The sequence below is a fragment of the Lepidochelys kempii genome, chromosome 1 (assembly GCF_965140265.1).
Source record: "Lepidochelys kempii isolate rLepKem1 chromosome 1, rLepKem1.hap2, whole genome shotgun sequence".
Lineage (NCBI taxonomy): Eukaryota > Metazoa > Chordata > Testudines > Cheloniidae > Lepidochelys > Lepidochelys kempii.
Window position 1 is genome coordinate 162,565,379 of NC_133256.1, and position 15,853 is coordinate 162,581,231.

The window sequence follows — 15,853 nt, forward strand, 5'->3', positions numbered from 1 at the left end:
CGTGAAAGCAATGGCAGACAATCATTTCGCACCTTTTTTCCTGGGTTACCCATGCAGACGCCATACCACGGCAAGCATGGAGCCCGCTCAGCTCACCATCACCGTACGTCTCCTGGGTGCTGCTGGCAGATGCGGTACTGCATTGCTACACGGCAGCAGTTCCTTGCCTTCATGGCAGATGGTGCAGTAGGACTGATAGCTGTCGTACGTCTCCAGGGTGCTCCTGGCAGACCTCGGTGAGGTCGATCTGGGGCGCCTGGCCAGACATAGCTATCCTCCTCTTAGAGCACTGAATGGGAGCCAGAGACTCGAGGTCATTCTCTTCTTTAAGTTTCGTCTCATGGAGATTCAGTCCTCCCTGGAATATCACGTGAGCTGCAGGCTTCTGCCTCAGGCTACTCTCCCAGCCACCAGCAACGTGCGGTCGCACCTACCTCAGCTTACCCCTTGCTCCCATGGCTCATGAAGCCTGGACAGTAGTAAGGAGCAGTTCAACTATAGGCTGAGCAAGTGCAGAATGGTGGTAGAATGTGCCTTTGGACATTTAAAAGCTCACTGGTGCTGTTTGCTGACTGGGTCAGACCTCAGTGCAACCAACATTCCCATTATTATTGCTGCTTGCTGTGTGCTCCACAATCTCTGTGAGAGTAAAGGGGGAGACATTTATGGTGGGGTGGGAGGTTGAGGCAAATCACCTGGCCTCTGATTTTGAGCAGCCAGACACCAGGGCGATTAGAAGAGCATAGCAGGGCATGCTGCGCATCAGAGAGGCTTTGAAAACCAGTTTCATGACTGGCCAGGCTTCAGTGTGACAGTTTTGGGTGTTTCTCCTTGATGCAAACCCGCCCCCTTTGTTGATTTTAATTCCCTGTAAGCCAGCCACTCTCCCCCACTTCGAAATAAAATAACTATTGTTTTGAAACCATGCATTCTTTCTTTATTAATTAAAAAAATGAGATAACAGACAAGGTAGCCCAGGTGGGGTGGGGAGGAGGGAAGGACAAGGCCACATTGCTTATTGTAACCACACTAAAAATCAAACTGTTTGAATGACAGCCTTCTGTTGCTTGGGCCATCCTCTGAAGTGGAGTGGCTGGGTGCCTGGAGCCTCCCCCCCAACTGCATTCTTGGGCATCTGGGTGAGGAGGCTATGGAACATGGGGAGGAAGGTAGGCGGCTATACAGTGGATGCAGCGGGGGTATGTGCTCTTTTTGGCTTTCCTTTCATGTCCGTTTGCTCCCCTAACAGATGCTTCATCATGTCTGTTTGCTCCCCCATTAGTCTCAGCATCGTGTCCTGCCTCCGCTCTTCGTGTTCACTTAATTCTTTCCTGGCCTCTGCTACTGAATGCCTCCATGCATTAAGCTGTACCCTATCAGTGTGAGAGGACTGCATGAGCTCGGAAAACATGTCATCGCGAGTGCGTTTTTTCTGGCTTCTAATCTGCGATAACCTCAGGGACCGAGATGATAGGGGGAGTATAGAAATGTTCTACACTCTATGATTCTGGGGGGACTGCATGGTCACCTCTGCTGCTGAGTGGTGCTAAGTTTGCCACGCTAACCAAACAGGAAATGAAATTCAAAACTTCCTGGGGCTTTTCCTGTGTATCTGGCTAGTGCATCAGGGTTCAAAGTGCTGTCCAGAGCGGTCACAATGGAGCAATCTGGGATAGCTCCCAGAGGCCAATACCATCGATTTGCATCCGCACTACCCCAAATTTGACCCACCAAAGTTGACCCACCAAAGTTGATTTTAGCGCAACTCCCCTTGTCGGGGAGGAGTACAGAAGTCGATTTGCAGAGCCCTTTAGGTCAACAGAACGGGGTTGGTTGTGTGGACGCAGTCATTTTTAAATCAGGCTAACCCGGCTAAATTCGACCTAACCCCGTAGTGTAGACCAGGCCTAAGGGTCAGTTCTACTACTCTTACTCATATCAATTTCAATGGGATTATTCAAGTAGTAAGCTATTAATCAAGAGTGGCAAAATGTTTCCCTAATGTATAGTTGTTAATGTTGTGTGTGTGTGTGCATGTTTGTATGTGTGTATATATTGCGTGTACATACACCCACATGCATTATAAAAAAAATAGTAGAGATCTTTACATTGGCACTTTGATATATACCTAGGGAAGTGTCATGAGAAGTTTGAAAGATATATAACAATAATAATTTAGCACAGTTTAATAAAATCAGCCGAACACACAAGTATGAAAAAGTAGTAGCAGAAAATATTGTACCATAATTTCTCTTACTACAACCTGGAAACCTCTCTCAGACATCATGGAATTAGCCAAAATATCATTTGTGTTGTATTGTGTATTTTTGTATTACACTTCATATTTTTTCATCCATATCGCTTGGTCTTGTCAGCACAAACATTCTTGGCTCCTTTCCCATTTTGGCTTCTTTTCCAATTTGTTAAAATAATGCATTGTAATTACTTAAGAAAACCAATAATATTCTATGACAAAAGAAATCCTAAGGCAGCATATAGCTATTGTGGCCGTATCATCAGCGTCTCTTGCTTTTTTTCCCTTCCGCACCTTATTGGCCCAATCTTAAAGCTTTTACTACATTTTTGTTCAATCCTCATTCAGACACCCCCTCCTCCCCACATTGATTCAGCCGGGAGTTTTGCCTGAGCAAAACTGAATAAAAATGGAATGGGGAACTCATCATATGGTCTGTAATCTCTAAAGTTCTTCTCTCATCTCCTCCCACTTATTTCTCTTCCACAACCACAACACACATGAGAAGACAGAAAACCATCTTTTAAAAACATCTGGTGAGCCCTGCTGGTTACATGTCTTCTGTGCTACTTTCTGTTTGCCATTCTCTGTAGCTTGTCTGGGTGTGCTGCTTTGCATCCACACACATTCTAAAAAATGCCTCTCATCCATAGAGCCACCCCGTTCTTGTAATTGCGTCTCTCAGGGATGACTAATGCAATACACAAAACCTCTTTGCATGTTACTAGGTTGTTGTCTGGGATTCGCTATTTTCCCACCTTGACTTCATTCCCTCTCAAAAGCTGCAAAGGCCCCAGATTACAGCAACCCTTTCTCCAGCTGAAGAGGCTGGAATGCAGCTCCCTGAAGAGCCCTTCAACACTATGTCAAGCATCATCCAGAGGGGGCACTTCAAGTGTCTCACTTTTCCCTGGGTCTCACTGCACTCTTACTGCATTTCCAGTCCCTGCCAGACTGTAAATGACAGCTGAGGACACAAGTATGGATGCCTGTCTGGCAGAGCAGTGCACTATCATTGGACCATCAAGCTATGATTTTTAGAAGATTTTTTTAAAAATCTATCTTTTCCTTTGACACTTTAATCACCAGTTGCTCTAGAGAGCATTCCTGTGTGGTTTCTAATGCAGCCGTCAATGTAGTATCTAGGCACCATATACAAAATTAAGTTTTACTTATTGCCTGTCCAGAAATACAGCTAGTTCTCTTCCCCGTGTTAAATGTTTTTTTCAAGTGAATCATGGTGGGGATCTTGCAGGAGAAACATTGCTAGGTTGTTGTGCTACCCTAATATTGGGGACAGATCTGATTGACTGAAACAGTGAATCTTGTACTGTACCTTTAAAGATGCAAGACTTGGGCTTATTTTGTTGTTGCTGGGAGTATATTCCAAAGCCAAGGGCCCTCTGTTGAAAAAGCCCTAGCTCCTGAAAGTTTTATCCTTGGGACCGAGAGCTGCCATGGATAATTACAGAGGGAGTGGCGGTCTCTAAATCTTGCTCATTAGCAGTGTTAAAGATAAGGACCTCATACGAGATCATTCGCTATTCTCACCCAGTACGCCCGCATATGGACAGTAATTTCCCATTTTAATTGCCACATACTGTGTGTACATGATCCATATTTCATTTGTGCCTAGTCTTTCCATTTGTGCTTTGTGGATTGTTTAACCAGGGGTCTCATCTCTTCCCATTAGCTAACAAAGGGCTGTGTACTAGGGAAAGCTGACTGTCGTTTATCAAGAAACTAATCTGATATTATTTTTGAACCAAAATTTAATAACCAGTTTTGACAGATCATGTGTGTTTGCATACATCTCTGTGTGTAATAGGCACATGTGTATCTGGATAAAATACTTAGGCTGCATGCTAATACACAGATGCAAGGGGAAAGTCTGGGTGTGCATTCATCCTGTGATCTTTATGCACCTGTATTAACTGTATGCCTGATTAATTCAACTAAAATTAGATTGGATGCATTTCTAGCTAATTTTACCTGAATCAACCAGACATATAGTTAATACATGTGTAATGAGTAAAACTAAATGCAAATTAATGGCCAGAGGACTACAGTGGAATTATCAGAGAGTAACAGTAAGTGACACATAGGCATATGGTTATGTAGTCCTGTGGTTAACCAGCATGTGGTTAATGGGTAGACTTCTATAAACAGTAAAAGGTAAGCGGAGTGTCTTCCTGCTTTTGCCAAATTGTGTCACAACAGGCACCATCATTTTGAAATCTAATAAGTTTTGAAGAATATCTTTAAAGCAGTTACAAATATTGCACCTGGCCCTGATTCTCTATAGTAATTTTTCTGATTTTACAATCATGTTTAACTATTAAAAAATATTTTTCTCGCTCCTTGTGCTGTGTGAAAAACGTACAGAAAGAACGGGGAACTGATTGAGTGTGTTAGGGAAACAGTGAAAACGCCCCCATTAAGTGCTATTAAATGTCCCAAGTAAATAAACTGGAAACATTATAGCTAGAAATAGATTAATAAATAGAAAAGTATTATTTTTCTCTAATCTCTTTCAGTTATAGGCGTTTTAGGTGCTACTTGTAATAACAGTAGGTAAAAATATTTTCTTAAAGAAGCAGGATATGTTCTTTGGCTTGATGATGTCCCTTTAATATTAGTTAAAAATCTCATGTCTTGGGGTGTTAATTTTCTTGGGGAGTTTTTAATAGCACTTATTTTTGATCCCTCATAGAAAAGTCTGAGTATTGGCAACATAATTGCTATGATCTGTCTTACAATTTGGTATTTAAAAAATGTCAAAAACACTTTAGCCTTGAGTCTGGCTGAGTGGACCCAAGCCAGGGGTCAGCCGTCTTGAGGCATGGATCAAAGGTGGCTTTTATGCCACCTCTACAGCTCCTCCCAATACCCGGAGCTACTTTTCAGCAGAGGTTGGAAGGGTATTAGGAAGGCACTGGACTGGGATGCAGAAGAACTGAGTTTTTATTCCCGGCTGAGCTACACACTTCTTGTGTGACATTGGCTGAGACACTTAGGGCTTGTAGCAGTGCATACTAGAGGGGTGTGAATTCTAACGCACATCAACATACTGTGTACTAACTGGCCTGTGTAGACCCTGCTGGTGTGCACTGAAAGTTCCCTAGGGCACATTAATGTACTACTGTTTGGAAAGGGACCACATTAGCGTACAAGGGAACTTTTAGTGCACGTCAGCAGGATCTACATGGGCCAGTTAGTGCACAACACATTGGTATGCTCTAGAATTCACACCCCCGTAGAGCGCATTGCTGCACTGTGTAAACAAGCCCTTATTTAACCTGTGCTTTACTGCTCCATCCTAATTCACTGGGACATTGTGAGGACAGAAACCATTAATGATTATGAAGTGCTCAGATATTAGTGCTGAGGGCCATACCGATACCTAGATAAGAATTGAGTTCAGATACTATTGTAAGTGAAGCTGTCTTATTCTCGTCACACGTGGATGTATACCTACATCTAGATAAACAAAGCAAACTATAACAATGGGAAGCTTTCATCAGAAGAAGCCTGAGACTTGGATGACAGAAATGTTGGAGTCCAGCAATGAGGTACCTTTTGTAGAGGTGTGTGGGAAAGTTTGTACAGCACATGCCTGTGCAAGTATAACCTCAATTATCTGAAACTCCCCATTGTCCAAATCAGGGCCGTGTTTCTTGAAAATTTCATGATTATCCATGTCCCCCAGGACATTCAGATAACTATACTGAAACGCGCTACGGGTAGTACTGTAAATGCCAAAGTAATAATTAATATTTATACAGTGCTTTATATTGTCAATATGCCACACATTCAGTAACTAAATAATCTGAAGGACACTAGACAAGTAGTAGTATTATCCCCCCTCCCCAATTTTACAAATGAGAGTAAAAGGAGTTTACACCAAAACAGAAACAGAAATATTTAAATGCATCATAATCATGGCAGCATATATCATAATTTCTTATCTCCATTTGAACCACCAAAACAACTAATTTTCAAAACTCAGAACTATGGCGTGCACATACCATATCTGAAAAGTCTTCCCTCTGAATTATAATGAAACCCACCATAATATCTTAGCAAAACTTTCCATAGAAATCCAGGAAGCTAGTTTTTACCCACAAAGGGATAAAATTAAAAAAAAAATGGAGTTTGTATAAAATATTCTTGTCCAGGTTTAAAACAAGGGGGAGGAAGTGGAGGAAATCCAGAACAATAAAATCTCTGTTATGTCTTCATGGAACTCTTTAATTCCCTTCAGACAAACTATAGAGATTTTTTTTTATCTGTTCTCTGTAATTTCTTGGAGGTATGGTAGTAGATTTCTCTGTATTTTAAAGGATTCCTGTTTATTCTGTAGAATTGATCTAACAGTAGCTTGAAGCATCTACCATGGGATTTTCAAAGCTTCCTAAGGGACTTGAACACCCAGTTCCCTTTGGTGTTGATGGGAACTGTGTGTTCAGATTCCTTAGACAGCTTTGGAACTCAGCCATAATGTATAGGGCTCTGTGAATTAACACCCTTAACAAATATAGATAATTTGTAAGTGGTAGTGTAGATAATTTAAAATATAACTGTCCAGCTGTAAACTGTGTATTTTACAAAGTATAAATAACATTAACTGTAAATCAATTATACTTGCTTGGAGCAGTAGCCATGTATGGAGTATACACAGCCTTGGATTGCCCTGAAGTGGATGTGAAATGCTGCACCGTATGGGCACATATATAATATATAGAGACTAAAATATTATGTGTTTTTGAGCTGTTGAAAATGACAGATACAAATTCTCTCAATGCATGTTGTATTGTAATCATCAGTAAGAGAGTAATGTGCTTTCCTGTTGCAGGGAAGAGCTTCACCCTAACCATCACAGTCTTTACAAATCCTCCGCAAGTAGCCACGTATCACAGAGCCATCAAGATAACGGTGGATGGACCTCGAGAACCCAGAAGTAAGTGATCTGGCAACAATGTTAATGCAGATGTGAGATTCCACATTAGAACAGGGGTTCATCACCTGTCAGATTAAATGCAGCAAAATATAAGATTCATTGGGAGCAATGGATGTGCTTTGAGCTAAGGCTATCCACTAATGATTTTAAATATGCCTCTCTAGAGCTTAGTTCTGCACGAGTGTATTCGGTTGTTCAAAAAAGTATTTGAAGTGCTCTGCACTTGAAGGCAACAAACTCAGGTAGGATTTGTCTAGTACACAAGACAGAAGGGATATTGGGTAAAAAAAGGACAGGACATAAATTATGCAGCATTTCCTGGTCACTTTGACTTTCAGATGGTCATAGGATTTTTAACTTTAGAAACCAAGATGCCACTGATCTAACTTTTCAAAGTTGGCAGACAAAAGCAAAAAAAAAAAAAATTCAGAAAGATGACAACTGGCTGTTCTTGTGTATAGTTTATTGTGCCTCATGCTGGTTTATAACTTAGGAAAACTGTAATTGTTAAAAACAGCCCTTCAAACAGACAGATGGAATTTACTCCACTGGGGTGCACATTTTCACAGACAGTCGTTCTTGCCAAATTTTTTAAAAGCATTAAGTATGAATAGAAGATGAATGATTTGATATCTGTAGGGACAAATCCACAAATTTCACACAAGTACAGTTTTGGGAAAAAACAGATGTACAGTCATCAGATGCTTGTGCAACACATGCTCTGCTTATTACCATGGGCAATAATTAACCTCAGTCACTAACCTTCATGTAGAATTTTCATATTTTTTATCAAAATGCCCTGATGTAAATTGAGGTTTGTGGTTTCCTTCTTTTATTCCCTCTGCACATTTGGCATAGGTTCTAACTGTTGTTTAAGAGAAGTCATCCCAGGAGAGGAGAACAGAAAAAAACGAACACCCACTAGAGGGTGATCCGTGTAAGCCAGGGTTATTTACTGAGTATTGGAAGAACAGTGAGGTTCCAATGGCTAAATATAATAGGTTAGAAAACTCTCCGGCTTTCAGCTACCTTTTATTCTCAATAGTTGCCTGCAGTTATGGGCTAGATCCTCAGCAGGTGTAAATCAGTGTATGCAGCTGTACTAATGTATTAAAGATCAGGTCCCAGGGTTTTTAGGATTTGAGGCCAGCCTTTGAAACACAGAGGACTTTTTCTTTTCTTTTCTTTTCTTTTCTTTTCTTTTCTTTTCTTTTCTTTTCTTTTCTTTTCTTTTTGTGGTGGTGATGTTTTGTTTTGTTTTGTTTTTTGAATGAGTGTCTACATTGTTCCTGAGAAATATCTCTAGAAAACCAGCAACTGTGCATGCAAAGCAGGTATTTGTATATGCAAATACCAGATCTGCATGCACAATCACCTGGCCTTAGGTTTTTTGAATACGTGTCTGATAGAGTTCTAAGAAACAATATCATTCTGATGATCTACCTCCTGGTTTAGATCAATTGCTCAGTTGGTATAATAGTTAATATTTAATATGGTTTTACATTTAAGAGAGGAAGTAAAGAAAACATCTCTGCTGAAGCTACATATGTATCTTCACAACTCAAACACATGTAAAAGCCTTTTTGTATGCAATTTCAATTTGTCATAGGGAAGTCAAACGTATAAAATGAGTAGTACACACAAGGAAGTTTTATGCACGTAGTACTAAGGGGTCAAATTTCCTTTTGATAGAGACACATAACTCTCATTATTGCCAGATAATCTGTTGTATATAAAAGAACAGAACATTTGCTACTAAGCACTGTAGTTTGATATCTAATCAAGAGTTTCTTGAATTGCAGCAATGGTTACATATATATGATACATGCAATACACTTCAGATAGTTGAGGAAAATGCAGTGAACTGTTTGACTAGATGGGCCTAATCCAGCCCCAGTCAATGCAGAGAAGACATGCTACCCAGAGCACACGTTATAATAGGCTTATGGGTAAACCTCAGTTTTCCTAAACTGTGTCATGTCACCTGATTTTTATTAATTAGGCAGAAAATTCCTTCCACTGTCTAATTCTTTTCAGTATCTCTCATAACATTCAGGCAATTGCGGCAGTACTGAACCATATCTTATTTTTATATACTCTCTCACTCTTTGTATTTATGGCACTTTGGATTTGTTGAATCAATTAGATCCAATGCAGTCATCTGAACAAAAATAGCTTGTGTTACTGCTATCTGCATAAACATATTTTAAGGGGTTCCTTGTAGTACATGCAGTGTGTTGCAGGGATTGAAAATTACACTGCTCCAAGGTCAAGGCTTTGCTATGTTCAGACCTGAACCAGTGTCAAAAGAAGCACTGCTGGACTGAGGGGATCATGAAAGATGTAAGCTCCAGTATCTCAAGGCCTGCCATGCTTAGAAATAAATAGTTCACAATCAAATTGCAACTTAAAAAGGAAACATTAGTTCAAAACTTTATTGACATGAGTAAAATTATGCACATGCGTAAGTGTCTGCGGGATCAGGACATTGCTAACTCCCTCATGAGCATGCCCCTCACAGAATCATAGAATATCAGGGTTGGAAGGGACCTCAGGAGGTCATCTAGTCCAACCCTCTGCTCAAAGCAGGACCAATCCCCAATTTTTGTCCCAGATCTCTAAATGGCCCCCTCAATGATTGAACTCACAACCCTGGGTTTAAAGCAGGCCAATGCTCAAACCACTGAGCTTCCCCAGGGTCCCTCAAATATGCCCATTTTCCTTTACACTTTTTTTAAAACTCTGTACATTTGCAGGTAACATGGGGTGCATATCAGTGCCCATTCTGGAGGCCTGTCCCTGGTGCTCAGCTTTACATATGCTCATACATAGCCTAAGATTGCATTTTCATGGATGTGCAAATAGCCTTGCCCAAAGTGCTGTATCTGTTTCAAGGATTTGCTAAATTGCGGCCTAAATAGAAATGTTTGGGGGAGGGGGTTATGGTTTTATAGGAAGTCTTTAAAGTCATGGCACTGTTTCTGTTCGTCTTAGGGGATGGGCTTTTTTTGTTTTGGTTTGGTTTTTTTACAACATTTAAATTGAGGGTCAAATTTGAATTGACAGTGTGTCTCATCTCTAACTCTAGTGGCTTGTGATATATTGTCTGCAAACATCATGTTGAAGTTGAAGTGGGGAAAAAAACCCAAAAAAACCCAATCAAAATAATATGATTTTAAGGTACAGTATCTCGCAGCCTGCCAGGGCTAGAAACACTTGGACAGGCACACTACTAATTGTGCCTTCAGGACCAGTAATCTCTCCCAAGCATTGGTCTTGTACCCAAGGATCAGACAGAAAAATGTCAATTCTCATATTTTACTTTTCACAATAGCAGGCTGACACCTCTGCTGGGGCGCAGTTAAGGTAGTAATCCTAATACAAAATTGTAATTGTTCTAGTTACCAAGTATTAACCCTAAATATTTGAAAACATGAGGAACTTGTTATGGTCTTTTCTTTTCTTTTTTTACCTTGCCTTCAGAATTACAAGAGTGCAAAATCAGCCTGATAATGGGGCTGTGGTTGCAACATTAACTTTGGAAAGATTATCCCCTCTTCACAATAAATCAACACACACCTGCACAGTTGATCTTTGAACCCTGATCCTTCAAGACTAAAACCACAAGCCTCTACCACTTGAGCCAAAGGAATATCTCTCTGAGCTACTTCTTGTATAAATGCCTCCGTGTTCTTTCTAAGATCTTGTCTATGTTTGCAGCAGCACATAGGGTATGTGTAGCTACATGCCACAGTGAAAGGCAGGCTGTGTCCACACTTGTCACTGCAGTGTGTAGCTACACATGGCAGTGAAAGTCTCTGACAGCGGGGAAGCAGCAGGGAGGCAGTGTAAAAATAGCAGTTTAGACTTTGCAGGTATTGCTTGGGCATCTAGAGAGCTTTGGAGTGTATGTATATACCTATCTAAATCTATCAGCAACAAAAATTGTTACGAACTTTGTTTTATACATACAATATAATTACTTTATAGTCATCATATATAACTAGTGCCTACGTTTTCTACTGTATGGAAAGTTTGAAAAAGCAGCAACAAGCCATTTTTGAGCTAAGAATAAATTTAAGACAAAGGTCAAAATCCAAACCAGGATAATTTTTAATGAGATTTATCTTAAAAAAAACCAAGCAAACACAGATCAACAAACTGTCTTCAAACTTTGCAGAAAAGCGCTCTCTTGTCTTCAGAGATTATTTAGTCAAACATGTTTGACTCAAAATTCTAAGGGTGTGGTATTAGGGCGTTATAATGGAAGCTGGCTGCCTCCTTAATTTATGTGCATAGGACGGGCAAAAGGTGAAACAAGAACATCTAATGAGATTTTAAGCCATTTTTGTCAAGTAGAAAAGTACAGATATCCAAGGATGTAAAAGCAGGTATCCATTAACTTCTGGATTTTTTTTATTAAGTATTTGTGATGTGTAAAGGTCTACGTAATATACCATGTACTACTGTGAGTGCATGTCTGCATAGATACATACAAAACCAAATTTCTCAGATGTGGATCCTGAAGTGCTTGCACAATTATGTACTTTATGGGTAGTTGATTACAATGATTGTGCATGGAAATGGCCAATTATTTGTTTATTAGTCAATTTGCATATGTAAATACCAGATTTCCATTTGTGGTAACTGCATGTACAAATTAGTTACAGAATTGTGTCTGGTTTTAATTTCTTTTTTTTTTCTGCATTTCTGAATATGCATATCTATGCAGTGTTTCTTGTAAAATGATCATAGTGCACAGAGCCAAAGCACAAAAGGACATGAGTCTTCCTCCACTACTTTTATTTATTTTTTAAAAGTTTTCATTTTCCAGATTTTCATAAATGCTTATTTTTGACTTTTGTATAAGAGGGAAACATCCTGTGCTGGCAAGGAGATACGATGACCTCAGAGCTCATTTTCAACTCCATCTTCTCTGATTCTATGACTCATAAAGCAAGTTGCATTTCTATGAACTAACTCCATGGGGAAAATCATTAGCATTGCAGATCAAGAGAATTGCTCCTGGAAACTTGGTAGAAATATTATGACGATTCTTACATTAAATATGGCCCTAAGGCTGTCTGACGTATGGATGCTCTTAAAAATTATTTTCCTTCTTTTGACTTCTTTTAGTTCTTCCTTTTGGATTGTTTGAACTATACAGCTCTGAAGTGATTCTCTAGTAGAGCTCTGTGCTGAAGGCACTGTGTAAATTCCAAAGGGTTTGTAAATTTATGCCACTTACTTTTTTTTTTTTTTTTAAGCTGAGTTGTCCAGGCAAAAGCTGAATGTTAAAGGTGTTTGTCGAGCATGAATATATGGTTGTCCCAATTAATTTTGGCCACACATAATTAACCATATGAACTCCTCTCAAAGAGCAGTCTGGGGTGTAGGTTGTTGAGCAGAACTTGAGGAAGAATGTAACAAAGGGCATGTCTGCGCTAAAAACTTAAGTCAACCTAATATAGGTTGACTTACAGCCGCCGCAGTAATTACTGCGGTGGTGCATGTCGACACTACAGTCCTTCAGTCGGCAATATGCGTCCTCACCAGGAGCACTTCCACTGACCTAATAAGGCCAGTGTGGGGAGCTGTCGGGCTCTCAGCTCCACTTGTTGCCCCCCAATGGGCTCCCGGCTCCACACCAGCTGCCCCACCGTTCTCTGTTCCCTGCACACCCCTGCCCCCCTGGAGCGGGACAGCCATCTGGGCTCTTGCCTGCCCAGTCCTCACTGGGAGTGGGGCAGCTGCCCAGGCTCCCAGTGGGCTCTCAACAAGGAGCCCAGGCAGCGGGCAGCAGCTGGGCTGAGAGTGGGGAGGACTTGCTTGTCAATTTCACGGCTCCAGCATGGAGTCATGAACTTGGCAAGAATGACAGCCAAAGGCCGATATAAGTAATGCAGTGTCTACATGGACACTGCATCTCCCTAACTACACCAATATCAGCCCTATGCCTCTTGCGGAGGCAGATTTATTATGTCGGTGTAGTACGGCACACGTATTAGGGAGCAAGGCTGTAGTGTGTACGCTGACATAGTTAGGTCGATATAAACTGCTTTATGTTGACCTAACTGTGTAGTGTAGACCAGGGCAAAGAGGTTGGCCATACAGACATTAACCAGTTCTATTGCCATCTGGCAGCGTTAACAAGAAGACTGAGGTCAGTATTCATTCTCCACCTTTGATCCTTTATGATCCACTTTTGATCAATCAGTGTATTTAAGCTTGTCCAGAAGCTAGTAAGTGATTAAATCCCAGCTGTAAAGATCAGGGATCAGATCATCCCTTGCCATGGAAAAACCTATGGAAGGTGGCTCTGAGGAAGGAACTCTCCAAGGATCCTCTTATGGAGAACTTTTCATTGGGGGATTGCCCCTCCTCCTCTCCCAGGTATCTTTTCTGGGAATTCTCCCCAGGGCTGGAGGGGTGACATCGTGTGTCTGGCCAGTCCATGCCTTTCCTTCACCTGTGCAGCCTGTTCCCCACTCTGCACAAACCCTGGATCCACGGAGCACCTTCCACATGGTTTGGAGGGGGTGGGAAGTGCCTCACAAGTGAATGATCCCTCTCTTCATAGGTGCTGACTCTGTGGGTGCTCCGGGGCTGGAGCACCCTGGGGAAAAAAATAGTGTGTGCTCAGCACCCACCGACAACCCTGCGGATCTGCTCCTCCCTCTCCCCTGCCCCAGTCCTCCCGCCTCGCCGAGCAGCTCCTTTCACTCCCTCCAAGCACCTCCCACCCGCCGTGATCAGCTGTTCAGCGGCATGCAGGAGGCACTGGGGGGGAGGGGGAGGAGCAGGGGCAGAAAGAGGCAGAGCATGGGGTGGGGTAGAGTGGAGTGGGGGCAGGGCCTGGGGCAGAGCAGAGGTTGAGCACCCTCTAGGAACTCAGAAAGTCATAGCCTCTGCCTCTCTTTCCCACAGGAGCTGGGAGATCTGTGTACAGAGGTTCCCCTCTGCATTCACATCTGGGATGGATGATCTCACTGGGTTTTTATACATCTACGATTTTTAAACCTTGCTTTCAGGCTTGTATACAAGGAAAAGCTATTGCATTGCTTTGGGACCTACTCTTTTGTACAACCTGACTTTACAATATATGTTAGATTTTGTCAGGCGAGGGTTAGATAAAAGCTTTAGGTCCCAAAAGTGAAAACTTATTTTACTAGACATATTGCATTAATCTGCTAACTCCTTAGACCCCTACAGAGTAATTTAATGATCATAAATTCGTTTGGGACTTCTGTGTCTGTACTCAGTTTCTATTAAATACAGCTTTGACTGAAAGCCAAAACATTTTTCAAATCTTTCTTTTTGTCTCAATGAACTAAAATAATGTTAAATGCCTTCAAATCCTTTTTCTTTCTTTCTTTCTTTCTTTCTTTGGAACTGAGACTAACTTTTAAGAAAAGATTTGTATCAAACTGTAATGTAGAAATCACATATGAATAAGTGGCTGTGTCGCTGTCATAAAATGATGGTACCCCCCAGGATTTCACTGATTACTTACCAGACCTTTTCATTCACCTGGGGATTTGTAATATTTCACAGATTCTTTGGCAGAAAATTCAAATGAAAAAATTAAGTGATATTTTTGGCTTGCTAGATAATAAAATGAGAGAGTGATTCAGAATCTTATTGCTTCTATAGAACCAGTTGTGTGCTAAGCACTTCACAGATCATTTGTCCTCTAAGGATCAGCACCCAAAATTGCTAGATACTTTTAAAAAATCTTGGCCAAGGTACTTTTCCCCTAAGAGCTTCCAATGTAAATAGATCATGTATAGACAAAGAATGCAATGGACTGCAATGAACACAAATGATTGAGCACTGATGTGTGCATATTCTGTATTCATGTATTTTCTTGTATTATTAAAACTTAGAGGGGAGTAGGAGTTCTGGGTTTAAATAATGAATACACAACAAAGACTTTTAAAATCAGCTTATATAATTTTCATATAGAAGTGTACAGCAGCAAATTTAGATTTGAGCTAGAATGTTTTGTAATTTCACACTGCTGCTGTACACGTCTAGTAAAAAGAATATATATTATATATATATAATTTCATTGATTTTAATTTCATTTTTTTTCCATATGTGAGTCATGTTGGGGAAACCATTCAGGAACAGTGACTGAGTTCAACTTTAAGCAGAATAAAACACTGCACTATGTGAGCATATACAAAAGGAAACATGGCATGCTGAAGAAAAGACATTTGAACAGATGGAAAATGCAGGGCATTCCCAACAATCTATCAGTTGCTGGGATTGCTTTGCATTCTCCCAGAGCAGCAAGGAAATGTTGGCACAAAAGATAAAGTTCATGTCATGCAGATGTCAATTGTCCCTCCCAAGTATGTATATTGCCCATTCCAACGTCTAATTTTTAAAATTATTTTGTTAACAAAAACATTTTGCTGTAGGGCATAATGAGAGCAAGAGACGTAAAAGAAATAAATTGTGTTGTCGGTTTGTGACGAGTGATCATATGTTCTGAAAAGAATCTAGATTATGAGGAAATACGTCTGCTTATGACACACAAATGTTTACATGACGGCATTGAATTATAGCAATGCGCTCTGCAAGGGCTTGTGTTTTAGGACCATCTGGAAGCCATTGTTGGTATGGAATGTTGC

The 15,853-nt window shown here is 40.8% G+C and overlaps 1 protein-coding gene across 7 annotated transcripts in view; it reads left to right on the top strand.

The window, feature by feature from the left end:
* RUNX1 (RUNX family transcription factor 1) overlaps window positions 1-15,853 on the top strand; it is a 210,614-nt gene that overhangs the window by 135,155 nt on the left and 59,606 nt on the right. For all 7 annotated transcript variants that reach the window (XM_073361398.1, XM_073361365.1, XM_073361383.1 and 4 more), the window contains one exon: window positions 7,110-7,214. In XM_073361398.1, the coding sequence (XP_073217499.1) occupies window positions 7,110-7,214 (105 nt within the window). The remainder of the gene's footprint in view (window positions 1-7,109; window positions 7,215-15,853) is intronic.